General features: G+C 34.7%; 1 protein-coding gene across 4 annotated transcripts; it reads left to right on the top strand.

Annotated features, from left to right (window-relative positions):
• Nucleotides 1-1,430: 1,430 nt before the first annotated feature.
• Nucleotides 1,431-25,370, top strand: LOC108331801 (pantothenate kinase 2). 4 transcript variants are annotated; one of them, XM_017566738.2, is made up of 23 exons: nucleotides 1,433-1,612; nucleotides 1,972-2,391; nucleotides 2,922-3,134; nucleotides 3,319-3,371; nucleotides 3,630-3,746; nucleotides 4,184-4,303; nucleotides 9,438-9,532; nucleotides 9,615-9,708; nucleotides 9,815-9,946; nucleotides 10,861-10,973; nucleotides 11,051-11,243; nucleotides 12,040-12,251; nucleotides 13,319-13,363; nucleotides 13,434-13,482; nucleotides 17,339-17,421; nucleotides 18,738-18,854; nucleotides 19,796-19,859; nucleotides 20,486-20,632; nucleotides 20,702-20,860; nucleotides 21,260-21,343; nucleotides 23,425-23,619; nucleotides 23,707-23,778; nucleotides 25,074-25,370. In XM_017566738.2, the coding sequence occupies exons 2-23, from the start codon at nucleotides 2,091-2,093 to the stop codon at nucleotides 25,161-25,163; spliced, it is 2,748 nt and encodes a 915-aa protein (XP_017422227.1). In that variant the 5' UTR covers nucleotides 1,433-1,612; nucleotides 1,972-2,090; the 3' UTR covers nucleotides 25,164-25,370. The 4 variants fall into 4 exon arrangements, 3 of the variants coding, with proteins under 3 accessions (XP_017422228.1, XP_017422227.1, XP_017422226.1); XM_017566737.2 differs by having other exon boundaries at nucleotides 1,433-1,860; XM_017566739.2 differs by lacking the exons at nucleotides 23,707-23,778; nucleotides 25,074-25,370 and adding an exon at nucleotides 21,687-21,753 and having other exon boundaries at nucleotides 1,431-1,860; nucleotides 23,425-23,561.
• Nucleotides 25,371-26,776: the final 1,406 nt, after the last annotated feature.

The following is a 26,776-nucleotide window of genomic DNA, read 5'->3' as shown; positions in this document are numbered from 1 at the left end:
CTCTAATCTTAACGCAAATTGATCTTTTTCTAAGATGACGCTGTCTTTGCTTCTTCGTTGTGATATCCTATGATGACATTTGTTGGATGATTCTTCATCATTTGTCAATACATTTAGTTGGTTATCTCTCTGGTCATTTAACTAGTTTTCAAAAGCATATATGTTTGTCTTTGGCATTTAACTAGTCTTCAAAAGCATATATGTTTGTCTTGGGCTTTTGCAGAGTTTAAATCTGCAAAAGAATCATCTAACTTTGATAATTTATTGAATCTTACAACAATAACTTATTGAACTATTGAAGTTTTCAAGTTATAGATTCCATAAGCCTTAAACGTTTTAGAATATCTAAGAAAGATTCTTTCATTGAAATCAAACTTTCTTAAAAAAGAAATATCGAACTTCGTATCATCTTTCTATAATTGATGGGGAATTTTATTTTAAATTAATAGTCTAATTCTATTTTATAAATAGCAAATAATGGTATAAATTTTTATCATTGTTTGATTTATTTATTATATAAATCTATTTTTACGTTTCCAAATACCATTAATTATGATAAGTTGTTTCTGGAGTTGCAAAATTATAATTAATATAAAGGCTTGAAAATTTTTGTTTTCGAATTCTCCTCCGTGATAGAAACAATTGATAAAACCTTTTTCATTTGAAACATGTTTACAAATTCTGTGAAAGATTGTGAAAGTTTCATCCTTTCAAGAATTTTAGTAATGTCCATATAGAATAGAGATCTATCATAACTATATTGTATCATTTTTCTTCAACACCAAACAAATCCAAATGAATAAGTTTAAGATGTTTTTATGTAGAAAATGTATTTAATACTTTTAACTTTTATACCTCCTTGATCAATAAGATTGTTTGTAAATAATATTACTAACTAAACTTTTACAAGATTGTATTTTTGCTAATTTGAATATAACTTCAAACTCGTATGCCAAATCTAATGATTTTCTTTGATAGTTATAAAAAAAACATTTTATCGAAATTTTTAATTCAATGATTAACTAATATTATAATATTTAATGATGACATGGGTTATTTTCTAAAATTCTTATTAAAAACCCTAAAACACATATGCCACAATACCTATATTTTTACTAGCTTTAACCGTGTATATTAACATGTAATAAATTGATCAAAATAGGACTTCTTATAGTACTCTCAACATACCTAATTCAAGATATATTTGAGGAGTTCATAGATTCTTTTTTTTTTAATACTTTGTTTTCTTAAAATAGAATTAATTTATGTACAAATTAATTCCTAAAGTTTGTTTAGTATATATTTTTTAAAAAAATGTATAAACTTATTCTAAATATAAAAAAAATTCATAAAAAGTTATTTAAAAGCCGATCCAATCGGATACTATGTCTAAATAAAAGTATATATAATGAAAAATGTAACAAACGAAACGAACAGCACGCTCTCTGTGGGCGCGTAGATACAAGCGCGCGTAACGAAGTGAACGAACATGGAGTAGGCGCGCGTTGAACTCGACGTATACCACATATCATTGATTCACGGGCAATTAATTTGACGCAGATAGCACCGTTTGCAGTCTGTAATGGCATAACCAGTTTCTCTCTCTCCGAAGGTTTGGTCCATGATTGCCCCTATTTTTGTTTTCGCTTTGATCCTAGGAAGGAGCACTCTCTCACTAGTCCTTGTCAAACAGTCATTCATTCACTCACTAACCTTTCAATAAATTCCAAACCCGTTTCCTCGGCGCGTAATTGCGCAATTCCATTTTCTCCGAGATCGAAATTCCTTTCGCGGTTTGCATTATTTTTTTATCATTTCATCGACGTAAAAATGGCTTCTCCATTGTCCCACGACGTAGTGGTAAATAGTAATTGACATTATATTATATAATACAGTAGTATTTATTTTAAACTTTAGCATGGAATGGATAAAATATTTGCGTGTTTGTTTTGTTTGATTTTGCGAGTGTAGGATAGGTACAGGACTAGTGACCAAATATAGGGGAGTGACGGAGGAAGGGAGGTTGGTGAGGTTAGGGAGCGAGTTTGGATTGGTTTGGTTTAGTTTGGGTGGTTCTGGATTTATATAAGATGGCTGCTTCTTTAGAAAAGGAACAGAAACAAAATCAAGTTATTGGAATTATCGAAGAAGAGAAATTGCAGAAGCAGGAGAGTAAGAGCAGCAATAAAATCACACGCACGCAAGTGGAGAGCGGCGAAGGGGAAAGAGAGATGACTCCTACGGCTTCCAATTCCATGCACAGGTCTGGTTCGAGGCCTCAACTTGATGTGAGCAAAGCTGAGATTCAAGTTAATGAGGAGGAGAAGTATCCAACCATTTTGTTGCCTAATCAATCTGATGATTTGTCTCACCTAGCACTTGACATTGGAGGTATATATATCTAAATAATAGTTGTTGTTTATTAGAATTAATTCATAGTACCACATTTTATGTGGTGTTTTTTCTTTTGTTTTTTTTGTTGAAGTTTAATGTGGCCATGTATACTTCATGATATTTTTTTAGTTCCTTTTGATGGCAAGTGGTTTTTGTTGTGTTTCGCTTTTGGAGGGAGTTGAGAGTTAGAATTGACAATTTCTGTTAGTATATTACAATCTTTTGAGGCCTCCGTTATTAAACCTATCACTCTTTTATTAGGTTTTACACCTGGTAGTGTACCTTATTTCTGGTGATTTCATGTTGTCCCTTGTGGGCTCTGGTGGAGAAAACAGAATAACTAAATAAAGGGCCCATCACAGTTTGAAATTTTTTTCTTTTGGGTTCTTCACAGTTTGTTTTGAACTTAAGGAAATATAATTGGTAAATTGACTCAATTCTGTATTAATTTAGGGAAAGTAAATGGCTCGTAGCCTGTGGAATATGTCCGAACTCTGAAACTTAATCTTATTAAATCACATGTGCAGGATCTCTGATAAAGTTGGTGTACTTTTCAAGACATGAAAACCAATCAGTGGATGATAAAAGGAAGAGAAGTGTAAATGAGCGACTGGGGTTTTCTAAGGGTAACAGGAGAAGCTACCCTATCCTTGGTGGAAGACTACACTTTGTAAAGTTTGAAACGAGAAAGATTAATGAGTGCTTGGATTTCATTCATTCAAAGCAGCTTCACTGTGGTGGTAATAGTGTTGCTTAGTTTATTACATTAATCAGTCTCTTCTATTCTAAAATAGTGATGGGCATTCAATATCATCCAGTAATCTTCTATGTGCTAAGTCAATTTCACTACATTATACATATCTAAATACTTTTACACAGGACCGAATGAATTTATGATTTTTGAACTTCTTTTATTGGCTATAGGGTTGGAGCCATGTTACTCGGATGGTGTGACTGACCAGAATGGCATAATTAAGGTAACTATTGAGTCTCTGACTGTTATTTATGTTTTTTCAGACGATTCAAAAGCTATATTCTGTTTTATTTTTCTAAATATATCATTTCTTCAAATGATCAATCATAATTTATTTTAGATTGCTCATGAAAAGCTGTATCCTTTTGCTACTTATCTCATCTAGATGTAGTTATTGCAAAAGGGATAACTATTTTTATTTGTCTTTTTCACTAATGCTGTTGTTGAAGTACAACACTAACGAATTCATTTTATGGCAAAGGCTACTGGTGGTGGAGCATACAAGTACGCTGACCTTTTCAAAGAAAGACTTGGAGTTAGTCTTGACAAAGAAGATGAAATGGACTGCCTTGTGGCTGGAGCTAACTTCTTGCTTAAGGTGGATGCTTCTAATTGCTTGTTTCACTTGCGTTTTATTTATGTCAGCTGAGCTAGATAGGATCAATAGATTGTCTTTTGAATTTGTACTCTTACTCCTAATTCAAATAGACAATAAGAAATAAAGATTTAAAGAAACTTTAAATTTGCTTCTTTTTCCCATGTTATTGTGTATTCTCCTTGTTTTAAAGGTAAACAGCCAATTGACTATTACTTTGTTTTCCTTCTTGACATTGTATGGTTCTTGCTACCAACCTAGATCTGATTGAGAACTATGTTAATCCTTTCTGTCATAGACTTGTGGTAGTTCTTCTATCTCTTAGTTTGGAATATGTCACCAGTAAGTTTTATGGTAGTAATAGTTTTTCTTGTTGACTGATCTGTATTTTTTCTTTTCACTGTCAATAATTTCTGATTAGAAGTTCTACCACTTAGTAGGCAATTCGTCATGAAGCTTTCACACACATGGAAGGCCAAAAAGAGTTTGTTCAAATTGAACCCAATGATTTATTCCCTTATCTTCTGGTTAATATTGGATCTGGTGTTAGTATGATCAAGGTACAATTTTTCTTTTTTCCTTATTTAATCAGTTTCCTTATCACTTTGGATATATTCTTTGGTAAAATTAATCAAGCTTCTCCCAAAGGTTAAAATTAACTTAAGCTTCTTATCTTTTGGAGAAGCTAAAAGAGGAGTCTCTTATAAAAAGTTGAGGTACGAATACGATGATTTTACTTCTGGGAGAAGTTTGATTCATTTTATCTTCTAATTTTCTTCTCTTATATTTATTGAGAAGTATGAGAAATAGAGAAGATTGGGAGAGAATATCCCCTTGTGTTAAATACACACATAGGGTTATCTATTTATAATAGAAGAAATATGGGCTAAGCCCAAAATACAAATGAGAAATAATAACTAACTAACTAAAAGATATAATATATCTAACACTCCCCCTCAAGCTGGAGCATATAAATCATATGTTCCAAGCTTGTTACAAAGATAATCAATTCTAGGTCCTCGTAAGGACTTAGTGAATATGTCTGCCAACTGGTTGCTTGAGTTAACAAATTCAGTCTTGATATCTCCGGATATGATTTTTTCTCGAATGAAATGACAATCAACTTCAATGTGTTTGGTTCTCTCATGGAAGACAGGGTTAGAGCTAATATGGAGAGCAGCTTGATTATCACATATAAGTATCATTTGAGTGACATCTCCAAATTTCAATTCACCAAGCAATTGTTTAAGCCACACAAGCTCGCAAGTAGCTGATGCCATAGCTCTATATTCTGCTTCTGCACTGGACCTTGCCACAACACTTTGCTTCTTACTTTTCCAAGATATCAGGTTGCTACCAATAGAGACACAATATCCAGAAGTAGACCTCCTATCAGAAGGGGAACCAGCCCAATCAGCATCTGAATAACAAACAATTTTTGTATCGTTGTTAGGGCCATATAGCAAACCTTTTCCAGGTGATCTTTTAATATACTTCAGTATGCGAACAACTGCATCCCAATGGTCTTCACATGGAGAGTTTAGAAATTGACTCACCACACTAACTGCGAAGGAAATGTCAGGACGCGTAACAGTAAGATAGTTTAATTTACCAACTAGTCTTCTGTACCGTTCAGGATCTGAGAAAGGCTCCCCCTGATTTGGTAGGAGTTTGATGTTAGGGTCCATAGGTGTCTCAACAGATTTACAATTCATTAACCCTGTTTCCTCCAAGATGTCTAACGCATACTTCCTCTGAGATATGACAATACCATCATTGGATTGTGCTACTTCAATACCCAAAAAATACCTGAGTTTGCCAAGATCTTTGGTTTGAAAATGATGACAAAGGTGTTGTTTCATCTGAGAGATGCCAAGATAGTCGCTTCCTGTGAGAACAATATCATCGACATACACTATTAAGTAGATACATCCAGCACTCGAGTGGCGATAGAACACTGAATGATCCGCTTCACTGCGAGACATACCAAATTGTTGAACAACACCACTGAATTTACCAAACCAGGCCCGAGGAGACTGTTTTAGGCCATATAAGGATTTGCGAAGACGACATACCAATCCAGATGACTCCCCCTGAGCAACAAAGCCAGGCGGTTGCTCCATATAAATTTCTTCATGCAAATCACCATTGAGGAAAGCATTTTTGACATCAAGTTGGTAAAGAGGCCATTGTCGAAGAGCGGCTATGGCAATGAAGAGGCGAACAGAGGTCATTTTTGCCACTGGAGAAAAAGTATCACCATAATCCAAACCAAAAATCTGTGTAGCCTTTGGCAACCAGTCGAGCTTTCAGACGATCAATCGTGCCATCAGGACCAACCTTGATAGCATACACCCACCTGCAACCAACAACAGACTTTCCAGATGGTAATTGGACCAGCTCCCAAGTTCCATTTTCATGTAAAGCACTTAATTCATCCAGCATAGCTTGACGCCAACCAGGATGAGTTAAGGCATCACTCACAGATTTGGGAATTGACACAGAAGAAATGGATGAGAGACAAGTATAAAAAGATGGAGATAACCTGTGGTAATTAAGAGCAGTATAATGGGGGGAAGGGTTACGGGTAGAGCGTATACCTTTACGGAGGGCAATAGGCAAGTCAGACTCAGTTGCTGGAGCCGGAGGAGACACATGAGGCGGCACCGGAAGTGAGTCATGAGGGAGACAATTACGGCGACTATAAACCTGAAGGGGTGGAGGTGAAGAATGATCCTGTGGTGAATGAGAGTCTAAAGAAGGAGAAGACAAAATGGGTGGAGCATCACCAGGAGGATCACATATAAGAGGAATATCAACAGTAACAGGGAGAGGTACAGAACTAGAAGATAGATGTGAAAAGTAAAAAGAAGACTCATCAAAAGTGACATCAGCAGAGATAAAATGACGATTGAGGGAAGGGGAAAAACACTTATAGCCCTTTTGTGACCGTGGAAATCCTAAGAAGACACATTTGTGAGACCTAGGAGATAACTTATCAAGACCAGGACTAAAATCATGAACAAAACATGTAGACCCAAAAACTCGAACAGGTAATGGATGCAGAGGATCTTGAGGAAATAAGATAGAATGAGGGATTTTGTTTTCTAGGACGGAAGATGGCATGCGGTTGATAAGATAACATGCTGTGAGAACTGCATCACCCCAAAAACGTGAGGGTACTTGACCATGAATAAGAAGTGTACGAGTTGTTTCAATAAGGTGTCTATTCTTGCGCTCAGCCACCCCATTTTGTTGAGGGGTATAAGCACATGAGGTTTGGTGAAGAATGCCATGAGAAGCCATAAACTGTTGAAACGGTTGAGAAAGGTATTCACGGCCATTATCACTACGTAAATTTCGAATAGAAACCCCAAACTGTGTTTTTATTTCATTGAAAAAAGTTTGAAAAATAGAAAACAACTCAGAACGATTCTTCATTAAAAACAACCAAGTACATCTGGAATAGTCATCAATAAAGGTAACAAAATACTGAAAACCTAAAATGGACTTAACACGACTAGGTCCCCAAATGTCAGAATGAACCAATGAAAAAGGAGACGACGCCCGTTGTGAGACACTACGAGGAAAGGAACTACGAGTATGCTTCCCTAACTGACAAGACTCACACGACAAACTGGATAGTGTGGACAATCTCGGGACAAGTTGTTGTAGTTTGGCAAGACTGGGATGACCGAACTGAGCATGAAGAAGGGATGGTGACTCCATGACAACGCCAACATGTGGAGAAGGGCGGAGATGATAAAGGCCATGAGACTCACATCCTGTGCCAATCATGTGTTTCGAACTCCGGTCCTGCAACCAAACAGAATCTTTAGTAAATGAAATAACACAATTGAGAGTACGAGTTAAACGACTAATGGACAATAAGTTGAAGGGAGACCCAGGGACATAAAGTACATGATCAATGGATATGGATGGAAAAATATTAACAGTACCAATACCATGAGATGAGACTCTAGACCCATCAGCCATTGTTACTGAGGGTAAATTATTCGGACATGACAAGGAAGAAAACAAGGACTTGTTACCAGTGATATGATCGGTGGCGCCTGAGTCAAGGACCCAAGGTCCGAGGGAGTGAGTTAGACCAACAAAAGGTGTACCTGTACGTGCAACAGATGCAGATGTAGTGGAACCAGAGTGCTGATGATCCTCATACCATTTGAGAAATTCGTTGAAGATTGCAGGTTTGTCTACGATATTAGATGAAGTAGGATGGTCTGCAGACGGTGATCGGGGAGGTGGATCAGAATTTGCCATTGCTACAGGTCGAGGAGGACGTCCATGGAGAGCATAACATCTATCAATTTTGTGGCCTAACTTGCCACAATGGTCACATTTTAAACGTCCTTTACTTGGCTTGCGAGACCGACTTCGATCATCACGTTGAGCAGCCATAACAGAGGAATCATCAGTATGAGGGGATGTCTCAGTGACGGGTTTGCTCGGTATACGCAAAAGAGCAGAACAAGTAGAAGTAAAGTTGGGTATGACAGGAGAACCCAAAATCTGATCACGGACATGAGAAACATCATCAGAGAGTCCGTATAATGCCAACAACATGAAGAACTTTGATCGTTGTTCCAATTCTTCAGCAGGAGTGGAAGCAGGAGGTAATATATCATTAAAGTCATGAAGAAGGGCATGAATTTTACCCAAATATTCTGCCATAGGACCAGGATTGCGCGGACCAATAACAGTGAATAGGTCCTGACAAACACCATAAAGACGCTGAGTGTCATTTGTGTATAACAACTTCGCTTGTGCCCATACTTCTGAACATGTTTCATAGGATCGAAACATTTGTTTCAGTGAGGAGTGAATGGTGGACTTTATAACAATGCATAACTGAGCATCAATTTTCATCCAGCGGGAAGTGTCATCTATGAGAGCAGTAGTCACATTTTGAGTAAGATGATCTAAATACCCTTGACTCTTCAACCAAAGTTTGATGTCGGACGACCATGTTGCATAATTTGTGCCATCTAACTTGTCAATGGACAAGTGTACATTCACATAATTGGTATATATTGAAGGATCAGAAGATGAGCCACCAATAGAGGTGTTTGTAGACGAGGAAGACGCCATAGAGAAGGAGAAACCCTAAAAATTCAAAGTGCTCCGATTGACGCAACGACCACAGATCCAGAAAGAGGGCGAGGAGGCGATCACGGCGGTGCTGATCGGCGGCGGAAAGCTCCGGCGACGCGCCGGCACGCGCGGCGGCAGCGGCGAATCTTGCGGCGGCGCGTGGGTGCTCCGATCGCCGCGATCTTTGTGCGACGGTGGTCGCCCGGCCGAGACGATTCCGATGGTGTGGTCGCCGGTCGATTCTGGAACTCCGGCGGCGGCAGCGGCGACGACGGCGGCGGCAGCGGCAGCGGCGACGGCAGTGATGAGTGCCGGAGACCGTAGAGTTGACCGAAACTATTCCTGTGCTCTGATACCATATGAGAAATAGAGAAGATTGGGAGAGAATATCCCCTTGTGTTAAATACACACATAGGATTATCTATTTATAATAGAAGAAATATGGGCTAAGCCCAAAATACAAATGAGAAATAATAACTAACTAACTAAAAGATATAATATATCTAACAAGAAGTTTATCCAAATTGAGCCAAAAGACTAACATGTTCTTATCTGGATTTCTAATTTCTGTTGATATAGGTTGATGGAGATGGGAAATTTGAGAGGATTAGTGGGACAAATGTTGGGGGTGGTACTTATTGGGGCTTGGGAAGACTTTTAACAAAGTGCAAGAGGTCATTTTCATTTGACTTGTTATTTTATATATTGCTATTTTTGAACTATTGAGTATTAACAAGATGATGAAATGAATTTCAGTTTTGATGAGTTGCTTGAGCTGAGTCAGAAAGGAGATAATAGAAGTATGGACATGCTAGTTGGGGATATATATGGGGGTTTGGACTATTCTAAGGTAAATTTTTTCAGCTATTATTGTTTCCCTATAAAATATTCATTATGCAGTGAAATTGTTCTAAATTAATCAACTGAGTTTTCCGGGTATAAATAAACCATACTAGATTGGCCTATCAGCTTCCACTATTGCTTCAAGTTTTGGCAAAACGATATCAGAAAAAAAGGAGCTTGAAGAATACAGACCTGAAGATATATCACTTTCTCTTCTAAGGATGATTTCATACAATATTGGTCAGGTGAGTTGACTACTATAATTTTACCATCTTTCATACATACATATATACTGTCTCATTCATCTCATTCTATTATTCAATTCCTTATTTAAAATATCAAGGAACACTTTTATAAATTAGACGTGTAAAAGTTATGTTCTTCGTACTTAGTTTATTGAATATTGTCAAATTTCACTTAAAATTTGTGTGGGTGATGGGAAAACAAAAGGATGCAGGGGTTGTTTGGGGAGTTTGCCCTTATATAACATCAAAATTCAGGGTTTTAACTCAAATTATTGATCCCCTCTAGATCACATTAGTGGAAGACTAACGTTTTTAAAGCTTTGAGCTTTAGGTGGAGACTTATTAATGGTCCTATTGTCTATTCTCTCTTAACATGCAAGAGCTCTTTGAGCATGACCTATGGACAAGCTCATTCTACATTGATTTGAAACTCAAACCTTTGATTGGAAGAACGGGGATCAAAGAATTAAATTCTTGACTACATAGAGTATGATGTCATGGACTGCATAGAGGGTCATGAATGACGTTCTATCTGTAGCAACACTACTAAAAATGACAGTTGAAAGAATATAGTTTGGAGAAGCTTTTGTACAAATGTAAGCAAAACAAGATTTTTTTTTTCTTTTAATCATCCAACTTGTATTTACAAAATTTCAGTCTAGGTCTTTGAACATTTGCTAACCTTTCCCTCTCAAGATTTAAAAGATAATAGATTGATTTTTAAATAAGATTTTATAGATGTAGTTTCTGTTATTTAAATGCAACCTAAAGAAAGCATACAACTCCTAAATCAAAACTAGTCTTGGTGACACATGGAAGCATTATTAGGCATCCATCTTCAGTAATTATTACCTTCTATTCTATTTTTTGTTCTTCTAGAAGATACCCAACCAGTGTTCTTTTCATCTCTGTAGATAGCTTACTTGAATGCATTGCGATTTCGGTTGAAGAGAATCTTTTTTGGTGGATTTTTTATAAGGGGTCATGCCTATACCATGGACACTATTTCTTTTGCTGTACATTTCTGGTACATAAAGACATAACTAGATTTCTTTTCTTTCAATTAAATTACTGTATTTATTCATTATATTTTTTCTCGTTTAGGTCAAATGGAGAAGCACAAGCAATGTTCTTGCGACATGAAGGATTTCTTGGAGCTTTAGGTGCATTTATGAGTTATGAGAAGCATGGTTTAGATGACCTCATGGTTCATCAGTTGGTGGAAAGGTTTCCAATGGGTGCTCCGTATACAGGAGGCAAGATTCATGGCCCACCACTTGGAAATTTGAATGAGAAGGCAAGTGATAGGGATTGGAAATTTCTAATATATACTGGAGGCTTGGTTAAGATATATGGATAATCTTTAGATGTCTTTCTGCTAGACTTCTTAGATAGGAATTTAGCACGTTCGGTTTTGCTTAGCTTTCCACAAAGACAGCTTACAAAATAGTTAATCCTAACATAACTCTCACGTCAAATTAACTCAAGTCAATTTAATAGGGTGTATTTTTAGGGAGCATCAATTCTTTTACAATCAACAAGGTGGTCCCTTTTGTGTTGGACGTTAATCTTGAAGTTGCAATAATATAATAGCTTAAGTAACTCCACTGACAAGATTCTTCTAGAATAATGTCAAATGTTTTTACCTGTAATCATATTTGACTGAGTTGGAACAATTGTCTACCATTTTGGATGCCTACTAAAGACAAAATGTGTGGAACATGAAAATGGATGATGGAAGTACCTCTAAATATCTGGCATCAGATCATAAATTGAGAAGGTAAGAGTTAAAAGGTAATCTACTCAGAAGTGCATGTTTCATGTGCTATAATTGTTTAAAATAAAATAATCAAATTCTAATTGTAGAATTGGTTACCCTCTCCTCACACATTTTCCGCTCATTTTCTATTTCCCACGTTGATGCAAGTGAGTATGTATGCTAAAGTTTAGTTTGAGGTATTGTTAGGTTGCATTTATCATTTCCTGCAAATTCTTCCGGATCATTATGACTTTGATGTCATCAATAGTTATTTGCTTAAGTTCTGAAGTGACTCAATTGGTTAGAAATTTATGATTTAGAGTTTTCAATGCAGATTTCGTGGATGGAGAAGTTTTTGCGGAAGGGAACTGAGATTACTGCACCTGTGCCAATGACACCACTTGCTGGAACTACTGGACTTGGGGGTTTTGAGGTTCCTTTGTCAAAAGGAAGTACTCTGCGATCTGATGCAAGTGCTCTAAGTGTCGGTGTTCTCCACTTAGTACCAACATTGGAGGTGTTTCCATTACTAGCAGACCCAAAATTGTAAGAATCATCACTGAATGGTCCGAGATCATTGGTTTAATCTTTTGGTTTCCCATGTTTTTTATTTGTTTTGGTGATTTATATTGCTAAATATGGCAATAAAGCTATGTGTGTTTGCATTTACATCCATACTTATATATGCCATAGAAGTCAGCAGTGTGCTATAGAAGTGCTATAGCATAATTGAAGAGTCCAGTGGAGGGGCTGCCATCTGTTTCAATAGCGGAGCTGTTCTCAATGGCAGCCATTGCAACCCAATAGCAGCACAGCCAAAATACCAGATTTTTGCATGCTATAATGGTGCTACTGCAAAATAGCATCGAACATCTATTTGCTTCTTTGAAACAATGTTATTTAGGTTATTTTTTGAGTAAAATTATCATTTCTCTCCCTTTTCCTAATGGATTCTTTGCTTCTGAAACATAGATAGTTTTTGAAACCCTTCTTCCTTGACCATTCCACTATAAAAGTTGCCTTTGTTTGGTACCCTGTTCTTTCACACTTTCTAGGACTTTTTTTTCCTTTGTTTTGCTCGCATTCTTTTATCTTCCTTTAAACTTCCTCTTTCACATTTTACTAATGTTCATCTGATTTGTTATGTTCTTCTACTTCATTATCTGTGTGTGATAACTGTGACTTTATTTTTTGGAAATTGCTTTAATTTTCTTTCTTTTGGTTTTACTAATTATATATAGTATAAATTATTTTGTTAATATATTAATAGTTAAAATGTCAACCTTCTCACCTGCTACGTGGTTTCAAAAGTTAGAGGTTGTGCATTGTTATCCAAGATGGATAACTATGATATATATTAGTTTATTCTACGAGTAAATCTTCAATATCAATTTTTTTTTTCAAATAATCATCAGACTTTATCCTTCACATAAGATTTAAAAGTAAAAATCGGTCGTCTGTCATGACAAACCACTCCTATGACTTATGTTTGTGAAGTAGTTACTGACTATTGTTTGCTTCCTCACTCATTGCTTTTGCCAAGTGATTATATATATGATATCATAATTTACCTTCATTTTTTTTAATCAAGTATTGAATTCCCCTTTTTACAGGTATGAACCAAATACAATTGACCTATCAGATAACAGTGAACTAGAGTAAGGAATTTATTTGTAATTCATAGATCATAGTCTTTCTTCTTAAGCTAACAGTTTGTATCTCGTGTAGATATTGGCTCACCATTCTATCAGAGCATTTGTCAGATCTTGTGGACAAGGTAATCAATTTTTTTGAAAGTTGGAACACCTGGTGTTCATGCTTATGGCTCTTTGTACTCAAATGTTTAAACACATTAAGATTGGACTCATAGGACACTCTCAAGTTTAAATAATATTTCTCTTATAGTGTCATTACATACATTTGATATATATACATACATTAATTGGATAAATTTGGAAATAAGCATTGTCTATTCTAGGAAACAAATCCCTGAGATTGTGGGATTGATATACTAGTAATAAAATCAAGATACAACCAATATACGAAAATTAAAAACAATAGGAATCAAATCTGAAATTTCCTAAAATATTTCGATACTCCTCAAGCTGGTGAATAAGTGTTCTCCATTCTGAGCTTGGATATAATTCTCTCAATTATTTTTCTTCAGCCCCTTGGTATGTCTACAAGTTGTCCTTGATTAGACACATGGAGTGTAAATCACGTCACCATCAAGCTTTTCTTTGATAAAATGTTTATCAAAATACAGAAGAAGGTATGATCGTGGTATTTAGGCCAGTGAGAAAGGTTCTATGGGTACATGAGAATTTTTCAAAGGATAGATAATTTGCCAAAGGGTAAGGTGGTTTAGTGGATCTAGTTCCTTTTCTAAGAGCAATCGGGAGATCTAAATTCTGGTCTACTTGTGCAATAGGTTGTATAGAAGGGAGTTCATTACTAGTAAGATCATCACAATTTGTAGAATTAGGATTTATAGGGTCAGAAACATTTACCTTATGTGATATAGGGTTGAACTCTTGAACATGAGTAGATCCTTGAATGACCTTTCCTCTTCGAGTATACACCAAATTTTTTCCAAACTTTATATCATCACGTGATTTAATAACTGACCTTGTAGATTTAGGATTTTGATCCACCTCTATTCCCTCCCTCTCTACTTCAATTTCAATGGGATTACTCTTTTAAACCTCACTTTTTATCAAAAAAATAGATTTGGGAATATAAAAGGCTCATTATCTTCCTCTCTTAAACTCTCACCTCGAAGATGAGAATGATTAAAACAGTTAACGTGCCCATTGAAGGTGACATCCCTTGACACAATTTTTTGGAAGGAGGATGAATGCACTACCCTTTTTGTGTGACAAAATACCCTAAGAAAACACATTTAGTAACCCTTGTGTCAAGTTTTCCCCTTTGCTGTTTGTGAACATGTACATATGATACACATCCAAATATTCTAGGTGGAAGATTAAGTGTATGAGTTATGTGTGGATGGAATGAGTGTAGAACTTCCATTGGACTTTTTAAAGACAAAACAGTAGAAGGTAATTTGTTAGTTAACTAAGTGGAAATAAGTATAGCTTCCCCCTAAAATGTTTTGGAACATTATTTTAAAAAAGTAGTGCTCTAGTTTGTTCTAGTAGGTGCCCCTTTTTCCAGCCAATGACTCTATTTTGTTGGGGTGTGTATATACATGAGGATTCATGAATCATCCTTTAGTTTTAAAAGAAAGAATCTAAGGTATGATTGAAATAATCTTTAGCATTATTAGACGTAATTTTCTTAATAGTAACCGCAAATTGATTCTTAATTAGTGACACAAACTGCATAATAACATAGCTGACCTTAGATTTGTGTTTAAGGAGAAGTCATGCCCTTGTGCAATCATCAATAAAGGTGATAAATCATTTGACCCCTGAAATATTAGGAACTTTAGAAGGACTCCACACATCAATATGAACAAGATGAAAACCTGAAGTGCTTATTTCATTACTCATAGGAAAAGGTACACATTTGTGTTTAGCCAGTTCACCTCACAATGAAGACTTTGTAGATTTAAGTTTTTGAACAAGGAAGGAAACAAAAGCTTTATAACTTGAAACGAAGGATGTCCTAGACGACAATGTACCATCTGAATCTTTCTGTTAGGAATAGAGTTTTCAGACATCAAATATTGACTCTTAATGGAAAAATTCAGATCTTCCATGTACTAAACATCATTTCATTCTCTAGCATGTCCAATCGTTCCCCCCACCCCCAATTTGTTGTTCTGCAATATACAATAGTTTCTATAAAAATACCACATTACATGAGAGATCTTTGATAAGTTTTTGTATAGATATAAGGTTTGTGGACAATTTAGGAACATGCAGCACATTTTTAGAATTATGGTTGGGTTTTTTGCACATCTCCTTGACCAACTGCAGTAATCATGCTTACATCTGCATTGGAAATTCTTTTGTTGCTAGGACACAGGAAATTTGTGGAAAAATATTTAGGAAGAGGTGTCATATGATTAGTGGCTCCAAGGTCTAAAATCCTTTAGTGCATGAAGGGTGTATTTGAGATGTTAAATCCAACCGAAAATGCTAACTTACCAGAATATGTCAATGAACACATACATGTAAGTTGAATAGATCCCTCCTTGAATTTCAAGAACAGCAACATGGGAAAGAACAACAAAATAAGTTGCTTTACCTCCTCTCTTTTGAGGACCTTCTTTGTATCCCAAATCTTTGCTCCGGGGTTTTCCATGCAACTTTCAACAGTTGTTCTTAATGTGGCGTGGCTTGTTGTAATAAGTACCCAATACTCCTTCATTTTGTAATTCTTAGAGCTTGTCCCCATTTCCCATTTCAGCCATTACAATCATGTTCAAGTAAGGTACAAAGAGAGAAGAATGAATATGGACAATATGAATCTTGGAGCAATGAAGGCTGCGTTTTTAGGGTTTTTATGCTAGTCTCAGGACATTCATATGATATATATACATACATTAATTGGATAAATTTGAAAATAAGCACTGCCATTCTAGGAAACAAATCCCTTTGATTGTGGGATTGATACGCTATTAATAAAATCAATATACAGCCAACACAACATTAAAAACAATAGGAATCAAATCTGAAACTTCCTAAAATATCTCGAGAGGCACACTTGTGCACATGATACGAAACCAAGAGAGAATATAACCTTAGCTTCTAATAGTATGCCCTTCTAAAAGAAATTCAGAAATCCAAACACCAGAAAACAGTAAAGCTTGCCAAATTCACTGCATTTCTGTACTAAAAGGTAAAAGTCTGCAGTAAAATGTTACCTGAGTGCCTTAGAGGCCAACAGGAGCACTATATTACCGTAATAATTGTGTATATTCCAAACGACTTGAAGAGACTTTTGGTCACTGGTCTTAAAACCTTACTGACATAGTGTATATATGCTTTTGCATAGTGGATGATTCCACAATCCGCTGAAGGTAACAGTGAGGCTTATCAATAATCTTGCAGCAGGATACTGTTAAAATAAATAGCTACGGGTCTCAGAATTAGATATACAAAATGGTAAGAGGTGAGCTTGTCTAGCACGTGAACCTAACAACAATGAATGATTGATATGCTATATGCTGAAAAAAATTATTTTTATGTTTTAGATTTAAAATTTTTCCCAAAATCAGTTAGATCATGGTGTGTAATTTTTTTGTATAATTCTTATATCTTGAAACTTCTGTTTGATTTGAGAAAATATTTTATTTCCATTCCTGTTATACTAGCAAATACAAAGCTACACTATTTTGCTTTGTTCCTACTTTTGAAGATTTGTGCTGGAAATATTGAAAATAAAAACTTGTATTTGAATCTTTAAAATAGGAAACAAAGTGAAAACAAGACCTTCATTTTATTATTGGTGAAAAATACAGATGAAAGCAAAATACTTTCCCAAACTAGACTGGATCTTAGTTATGCATTTATCTTGTTGAAGGGATACATTCAAACGTTGGCTTTCTCAGTTTTGTGTATAGTTCCATCTTCTAATGGATCATCTTGTTGGAGGTAAACTGTGAAAGCCAAATTATTAGAAAGTAGTTTATGATTGTGATATTCCCATTTAAAACATGATAGGCAGTAGCAAGTGAAGGTGGAACTGATGATGCCAAGAGAAGGGGTGATGCTTTTGCTCGTGCATTTTCAGCCCACTTGGCAAGGTAATATTGACATAACATTCCTGTTTTGATGGCTTACTTTTGTCATTGATGCATGGTAACTCTGCTTATCTTGTTGTGAACTTATTAAGTACTATTTGAGAGAATTTTTGTGTTGTCTTTAATCAGTTGTATTAGTTTTAAAAATTTATTTTGGGTCAAGTCCTCTTGTAGCATATTCCATAGTTTTTTATACCCATTAACAAAATACAAAGTATGACAAGCATGTCAAATTTTCTAGAATGGGTACTTGAGCTCTGTCTTCTCTATCCCACACCTGCACTTTTAATTTTGTATCATGTGAAGAGAAAGGCCCATGTGTGCTTGATGAAAAGTTACAGAAATTGTACTGGATTATTGGTTCTTAACACAACATTCTTTGAAAATGGGAACCACTAGGGAGAAATATTGGTTCTTAACACAACATTCTTTGAAAGTAAAATATTTTATGAAATTTTCAACCAAGTTGAGGAAATATGGTATTAATTTTAATGTAAAATTAAATTCAAATGTCCAACATAACACGTTGTTAATCAAATAATTGATGTAAGTTAATCCATGATGTTTTGGTGATAACTTGTGACTTAAATCTGCTCTTTAAACCAAGCTTCAAATCTTGTTTCTAGTACACACAACAACTTCCCCACGAGCTTGAATCATTCCACGCCAATCATATTTTTCCTCAAAAGAACATAATGAAAGAAGTTCCCTCATTTGAATCCCTAAACTAAATTTCTAGCATCAAATAGGTTTATGAAATGTCCCGTGAAGAGGAAAGAAATTTAAGGAAAGGAAGTAAGTGGAATGGAAACCAAAGGAACATAAATTGGTAGAAATAGAGTAGAAAGAGGGACTGTATAGTTGAACAGAAATGAAAGATAAATAGAGTGAAAATTGATTTTTTGAGATTGTTTAACTTTTTATTAATAATAATTTTTTATTATTAATATCATGTTATTTAGTTATTCTGTAATAAGATAAGAAAAAAAAAGAAATTTCAAGCTCCCATAATCAGTTATGGATGTCTCTATAACCAGATTATGAAAGTTTAAATCAACTAGTATTCTACGATTTTAATCAAGTATGGTATGTTACATAGCATAATCGATCATATCCCAATTTCCACGCATATCTTCAACTCTCAATGGAAAAAACTTGACACGAGACTCACTACTTTTTTAAAATTATTGTTATATTCTTAAAATTCATTGACTTGACATAAGAATAAGCTTTTATTTATTTTTATTCTTTTATAAAGAGTCAGACTATACTTGGCATGAGCTTTTTTCAGTGATCAAATATCTCCACAAATTGAATAGGTTGATGGAGGAGCCTTCGGCATATGGGAAGTTAGGGCTCGCCAACCTCTTGGAAATGAGGGAAGAATGCTTGAGAGAATTCCATTTTGTTGATGCCTACAGAAGTATAAAGCAGAGGTATTCACCTTTTTTCTGTAGAAAACGATAAAAATGGGGTCTTTACCTGTGTTTGTGATGTAGCTGAATCATCTTTTAAGTCCCTTATTATGTGTACAAATTGTCCTAAAGCAATTTTCTTAGCTAAACGGAATTAGCTGTTGATGTGAATATAAAACAAGATATCGTATACTAGGTCACTGAACCCCGTGTGGATTACAACCTTAACTCTTTCCATTAATGAATGGACATATAAGAATGTTAAAGTTTCATTTACTTGGTAAATTAGAAGAAAGGGGAAATCACGGTTCTTGACTCTTCTGCTGTGCTTCCTTGTAATTTCTTTCTCCTACTCATTCTCCTAATACTATTAGCACATATAGAGTTACCTTCAAGAGGCTAAAATGGAAATCTAAGTCTATTTTTATTATTGTTCTGAGGGGACTGATTATTCTTTTAAGATGCAAATGAAACCTCTTGTTTGGAATAAAATATTCATCAAGATTTGTTTGATTATTTTTCTCCTCAAGTAAAAATATCTTGATTTTTCTTATATGTATCCAGCCTTATTCATAGCCCATTGATCCTTAAATTTTGGATTTTTAATGTATATATTTTATTTATGCCCTTTTGGATTTAGAATGTGAATCTCAAAACAAAGTAGAGGGTGGCTTGCATGTTGCTCATGCCATGGGATCTGGGTTGGACGTGGATCATATATACACAGCCTAATGCTTACCCACAATAGAAATGGAGCTATTACTGTTACATAATCACATGACAAACTTTTCTGTTGTGCTAAGGCTCACTATTTTTTTGTAATATATAAATATTCTTTCTTTAATAAAGAAATCCATGGAGAAAATGTAAATTACATTTGATGACATTTTCATGCCTATATTCTATGGATAATTTTCTACATTTTATGAAAACTTCATTTGTTTCGATTGTGTGTAAAATAGGGAAAATGAGGCATCGCTTGCTGTTTTACCTGACTTGCTGGTGGAACTTGATAGTATGGATGAGGTAATCTTCTTAATCTAGCATGTTGGAATTGGGAGGAGTCAATACTGTTCTCTCATGTATTGTTTTATGATTATGATTGGGGTTGGAAGGACTAGTGACAAAAGAAGTCAGGAAGGATGATACTGCTCTAGTATCATGTTGAGGATCAAGAAGAAAATTATATTGAATTTTGTGTATTGGGTACACACATGAGTGTTCTTATTTATATTTATAATGAAGAAATATAATAATAAGGAACAAAATCAATATCTAATAATGCAAAATATTTGGCAAGATATTTCCTCATCAAATCATATCATATCTCTAACTTAACTAACTCATATTTGTAACAAGTGGTTTATCTAATTAATATTATATCCTTGCAAAGAAATTGTGTTTGACAAATTCATTATTTTGGGTGATAGTATAACTGCATGAGTTAGCTTTATGCTGGTAGCACACTGGCTCATTCATACATAAATATCTAGTATTTTTTGTTCTGCTAGTGGTGGTACAACTGTATTAGTTAGCTTTATGCTGGTGCACACTGTAACTATTTGTACATAACTATGTAAGTATTTTTTGTTCTGCTGGTGGATTAAACAATCCCAGCTTCTAATGTACTTTGAAACCCTCCTTTGTTTTAGGAATCAAGACTGCTTACACTAATTGAAGGTGTTCTTGCGGCAAACATTTTTGACTGGGGATCTCGTGCATGTGTGGATCTCTATCATAAAGGAACTATTATTGAAATTTACAGAATGAGTCGCAACAAAATGCGTAGACCTTGGCGGGTAAGTGAGACTAAACATGTTTGTTTAGGTAGTTGATGGTTCAATACTAACTAATTATTTCTAATATAGGTGGATGATTTTGATGACTTTAAAGAGAGAATGTTAGGGGCCAAAAACAAGAAAAATTCTCGGCACAAGAGAGCTTTACTTTTTGTAGACAACTCAGGTGCTGACATTGTTCTAGGGATGCTTCCTCTAGCTAGGGAACTCCTCCGCCGGGGAACTGAAGTAAGTTGACTTCCTATATTTTGGAATTTTGTATTGGACCAAAAAGGTTTTTTTTCTTTCATCTTAAATCCCCCTCCAATACTATTATCATTATTAATAATATTAATAATAATAATAATTTGATTTGAATTTCAACTATTACTACAAATAATTAATTTAGTTTTCTAAAGATGTTTTGGTAATAGATGAATCCACAGTTCGTAGATAATATTGATATTCATTGGTAGCCCAGTCTCAAATGTAAAATCTTCCTACTTTTTGGTGTGGTTTCTTTATGAATATCGTGATTTCATTTTTCAAGTAAGCTCTATTGGTTTTTGTTAGCTTGACTGCTATACAACCCTGGCTGATGCTTATAACTTCTATGTTACTGCAATAACTACAGATGTGTTCTTCCAGGTAGTGTTGGTTGCAAACTCTCTTCCTGCTTTAAATGATGTAACTGCAATGGAGCTTCCTGACATCATAGCTGAGGCTGCCAAGGTTTGTGTAGTTTTGTTCTGTGAACACTAATTTGGTCTGTTACATTTTATGTTTTAGAGCTCCTTATAAATTTCATGTGAATGTCCTCACCATTCAGACACCTCTATTTGTTTTAGAGATCAATGTTGAACATGGCTGCCATTAAGTTCCGTTTGTATTTATGTTATAGAAAACTGTTAACATTTGCCACATTGGCTAAGAATATGGTATGAATACTCATAATAAGACTTGGACAATCCTCCACTTTGAGCTGGCTTGGTCCCTTCAATTAATTAAGAATTAGTAAATTATTTGAACACAAGGAATTGAGATACAAAAGTACTGATATTTCTGTTAAATGCAGGGTACTACGCAGGAAAGTGAGGTTTTTATTGTATAGGCTAACTCTTTTATTTTGTCTATTCTTACAAGTAAGTTTTTGCATTACTGTATGAAATGGAATAGGAATATTTATATTTAATTATGTAAACCTTCTTTTACAATTGATATAAAGTGATATGGCATTCACTTGATTTCAAAAAGAAGAAGAACTCATTTTGTGTTATATGTATTGTCTATGAAAGGGTTGTTAAATGTCTCCAGTGCCGTTGACCTTGTTATGGGGCCCCACTAGCATGGAATATGGTCAAACTACTCCTTATTAGGTTTTGGCCTATCCTCCCCTCTTGAGATGACTTTTGAGAGTTCTATCTTAATCTAATTTTAATATGATATCAAAACATATTTTCAACCATAGTGTTCGATGTTAACTTCTTGGCAAGCGTAACAATTGAAGTAGTATAGTTGATAAATGAAGTTGTCACCACAGGAATTTGCACTCATTTAGACAATTTGTATATTTACTATTAAGGACCTAAGAATTTTGGATTGAAGGTTGATGTAAAGAAACTAACTACAATCATAGCATTAACACAAATGAGATAAATGAATTTCTATAGTTGTTGCAAGAACCTGCAAGCATATAAGGTAGTCAATAATAATATAAAGTGATCCTCGGGCTTGGATTTTATATACTCAACTCAATAGCCTTTAAGAATCCAATATACTCAAATCCTAATTCCTCACTATAAGATCCTAAACCTTATTGTAGAAACATTAATCCATTAGTTCTTCTTTAATAGATGAATTTTATGAAGAGAAAGTGCTACAAGATTGACCAAGACATCAAATATTATACTAAAATGAAATCTCTTGGTTGTTCAACCTTAGGTTGATTGCTTTCGAAACATTTTCTGTTGCAATTCAACATACTTAAATTATTAAGTCATGCAACATGAAGCACAAAGATAGAACATTTGCATCACAAAAATTGAGCAAGAAAATGTATATCTTGAAGTTGAAAGTCTCTTAAGTGCTCTCCACATCTAGTCCATGCACTATAATCCCCCTACCAATGCGTAAGTGTTTTCTCTGGTAGCAAAGTTTTCCTTTTTGTCCTATGTCTATAAAGTGAATTTTCGTTTAACGACTTTGATGTTTCACTAAGTGAAAAGGGCATGGCTTTGGACTTTTTGAGGGTTTTTTTATTCATCTCATTGAGTGAAATCAAAAGGTTGAGTTGTCATTTTCAAGTGTCACTCACTGAATGAGTAAGCTTCTCGCTAGTGAGACATCCCAGTAGTTACTTCCTGCTTCTCAAGTCTTCGAGCTCCTATTTTTCTACCAAAAATGTGTGATAGTAGCCTATTGAACTATGAACATAGATGATTTTTCTGTAACAGTATATAAATTCACAAAAATTGAAAAGAAAAAGTTCACTGCATGAATGTAAATGTAGATGTTAGAAAAAAGTAGGATCATGTAAGTAATCTCCACACTTACCATTGGACCGGTCCTGCTATTCCTGCAAATTTCACAATGTGTTGTCTCAAGTGTGATGGGTTTTTTTTATGTCCTACCTTATTTAAAGAATATGGACAAAATACTCCTTGTGTAAGGCTTTGGCAATGCTTTCTTGAGTTTACTTTTGGGGTTTACTTGTGCTCTTGCTCATTTCTAATCAACCTCGTATTCAAATTCTATTTTTTGATTTCACCTTGACCAAATCATCTTTAAGTGGAACTAATTCTTCTAGTTTACAGCATTGTGACATTCTAAGGCGAGCTGCTGAAGTTGGAGGCTTGCTTGTGGATGCAATGATTAATACTTCAAACAGCTCTATAGAAAATTCATCTTCAGTCCCTTTGATGGTTGTCGAGAACGGGTGTGGTAGTCCATGTATAGACTTAAGACAGGTCAGCTCTGAGCTTGCTGCTGCCGCAAAAGATGCTGATCTGGTGGGGGCACTCGATCTGTAGTTGATAATACTACTGTGGATCTAACAATTTCAAGGACAATTATTCTAATTAAGCTTTTTTATGCAGTTAATTTTGGAAGGGATGGGTAGAGCTCTTCATACTAACCTCAATGCGCGGTTTAAGTGTGATGCTTTAAAGGTAATAGTATCTGGTTTACAGCCATTACTGCAATTTGATGAAATAATCTGGCATTTTCATCATTCGGTTTTTGGTCGAGTATCCTTGATTTAATGCTTGTCTAAACTTTATTGTCGTTTTTTGGCTCGTGTCGAGGACTCCACTACTTGTGGTTGTTGCAGAAGTGATAATCATGAATCAATTGCATTCTTCATATGCGTTATCTTTCTCACCAGCAGCATATCTAGCATTAACCATGTTTTCTTCCAATGTCTTTATCTTATTTTGTTCAGCAAAGAAGAATATTATTATATAATAATGATAATAATAATGGTACCAGAGGTATCTACAAGTGTTAGGGAATAATAATAAATAATGAATATGGTGTGTATATATGCAATGCAGTGGCATATAAATAGACTCTAGCGAGACATAAAAAGTCTCCACCACCTATATTCATCCATAAGTTCATCCAAATACAACACCCTAGCATGTTCCATTTTTTATCTTGTTTTACGATCCAAAATAATTATAAGGTAAATGATGTGGATTTTGATTTCTGCCTCCATCCATCAATTGCGTCCATGTTCCCTATTATGCCCACCATCTGTTACTGGCATTCTTTAAGCATAGTCTCACTTGAGGTTGAGCAAGATGGAATATACCCTCCACACACATCCACGTATAGGAAGTAATTTCCTTCATGTTTGAGTTATGATCAAAATTTTCATCAGAGAACACACTTGTTTCTATACCTCATTTCACGTTATAGCCCCACACAAAATCCATCCTATCCCTTTCCCTTCCTTCTAGTTATCTATAACAAAAAATTGCTAAGTATTCCATGGCTTTCTGTGGCATCACCCATGTTGTACCTACCAACTACAAGCAAATCATTCAATATCTCATGACTTTCGTCACATGCAAACAAAATGTGGACAAAAGTTCCCTGCTTCTGTCGACAAAAGTGACACACCCCGCACCCCTTTTCAAAGTTGATGTCTCTGTTGAAAAAGTTGCCCGGCGTGTCAATCAATTGTTGAGTATTCTCCAAATGAAACATCGTAATTTAGGTGGAAGTTTAAGTGTTTAAGTCGCCAATTTTTTGTCTTTATCAACCTGACCACCATAACTTAGCAGCAGAGCAAGCGCCTCATATGTTTGCTTTGGCCAAGAATTTGTCGCCATGACTATCATTGTTATGCTTCCACTGCTTAATTACTTACCACATTCTGTTGAAGAGAGTGGTCTGTTTGATACTTTTTTATTCTCCCTTCTACCTGTATTTATTTATTTATTTTAAATAATTTTGGCAGCTTGCGATGGTGAAAAATCAGAGATTGGCTGAAAAATTGGTTAAAGGGGACATATACGACTGTATTTGCAAATACGAACCTGTTAGTTGAAAGCTTCTGTGGACGGGGTTGATTCTATAATTTAATCAGTACTAAGACCATTAAAGAATCGTCTGGGTCTATAAATTTCGCCTTATGCTTTTTGTTTCTGTGCACGGTGCAAATCCATATTTTTCCATTACTAATTGTGTACCGGAAGCTTAGACAAAACTTTGGGGAATAATAGTGTCCAATATAATTATAGTTGTTCACTCCTTATTTTATTGTTAATTTTGTAAGTTAGTACAATGACTCATTGGATTATTTAAAATCACATTGAATTATCAGCTACATTTTAGATAAATGTTCATAAATTAAGCTCTGCGCCGAGGAATTAATTAATTATTGGTCTAAAACTTATTTTTAAGTTAAAACTTTAGTTTTTTATGGAATAAAAAATAAAAATTATGTTTAATTTTTCGATTTATTTTGTTTTCAGGTAGTTGTTTAAACGAGTTACATAACTTTAGAAACCAATGTTAATCAAAAGTAATTTTGTAGAATTAAATTCATTTAATAATTTCGCGAACGTTTATCTTACCGTTTAGTTTGGCTGCTTGAAACATCGTCTTTTATGGAGGCCAAGGGAGGAGTGCAGATATACATAATTTATTCACCCCTTACTAACTTTGCAAAATTTTAGATGACTAAAATACATAATAAGTGCAAGCCTTGCAAAATTTTAGATGACAAATAGAAAACCTATGAATGAACTTTTTCGTAAATATTTTTTTAGAAAAGTAAATAAGTTGTTTTATAGATTAAAATTAATTTATATATTAGTTAAAAAAAATAGAAAAGTTATATTAAATATTTTCTACAAAACATTTTACGGAGAAGTATTTTTCCTTTTTAAAAATTACTTGTGAAGAAATTTGTTCAAAATGTTACTCATGTGTAATATTTTTGTTTTTATTGTTGCTACAAGCTTTAGAAACAACAGATTTGTTAGCTGTTATATATAATTTTATGGGATAGCTACTCCATCTTACATCTCTATGATTTCCCAGTGCATCCATAGATGTAGAGTGACAAATATGTGCGTAGGAAAAAAAAGTAATAAGTTATTTCTTGTTACTCTCCTCTACACTGTACAACTCCTTTGCACCTCCATACTTTGTAGCTTTTTACTTTCTATATCTCTTCAATTTTTTTACCCCCACAAATTTTCAAAATGTTCCATCTTCCAGAAATTTTCTGGAACAAATTTTCAGAAGTTTTCAAAATAACGAAATTTGCATATTAAGCTTTCTAAAAAAAAATCAGAACACATGAAATACATTTTGGTACAATTTTTTGAAATATAATTTTTAAAACAAATTTTCTGAAATACATTTATATAATGTATTCGAGAACGAGTTTTTGTTTTTAAACATTCTACGTGAATTATGTTTTGGAAAGAGGTGTTTTGGAACATGAAATGCATTCAAAAAAGAGTTTTTCAAAACAATACTTTTTTTCACATTTTTTCTTTTCTTCTTGTGTTCGCCCTTTATAGTAGCGGTAATCATGGAAGTGATGGGGGATAACAATTATGAAGGGTGTATGAGTCTTTTCTTATTATTGTGGGTACAGGAATTATAATTAATTGTACCACTATTTGTATATTCTAGATCATCAGTAGA

Source organism: Vigna angularis, chromosome 4, assembly GCF_016808095.1.
Source record: "Vigna angularis cultivar LongXiaoDou No.4 chromosome 4, ASM1680809v1, whole genome shotgun sequence".
NCBI lineage: Eukaryota > Viridiplantae > Streptophyta > Magnoliopsida > Fabales > Fabaceae > Vigna > Vigna angularis.
This window is presented reverse-complemented; position numbering and strand designations above follow the sequence as displayed.

Excerpts from the sequence above, each read along its gene's own strand:
- LOC108331801 (XM_017566738.2), top strand. The coding sequence starts at position 2,091 with ATGGCTGCTTCTTTAGAAAAGGAACAGAAACAAAATCAAGTTATTGGA. Across the intron at positions 9,947-10,860 it reads TTTCATACAATATTGGTCAG|ATAGCTTACTTGAATGCATT; the intron begins GTGAGTTGACTA and ends TCATCTCTGTAG. Across the intron at positions 17,422-18,737 it reads TTTTCAGCCCACTTGGCAAG|GTTGATGGAGGAGCCTTCGG; the intron begins GTAATATTGACA and ends CAAATTGAATAG.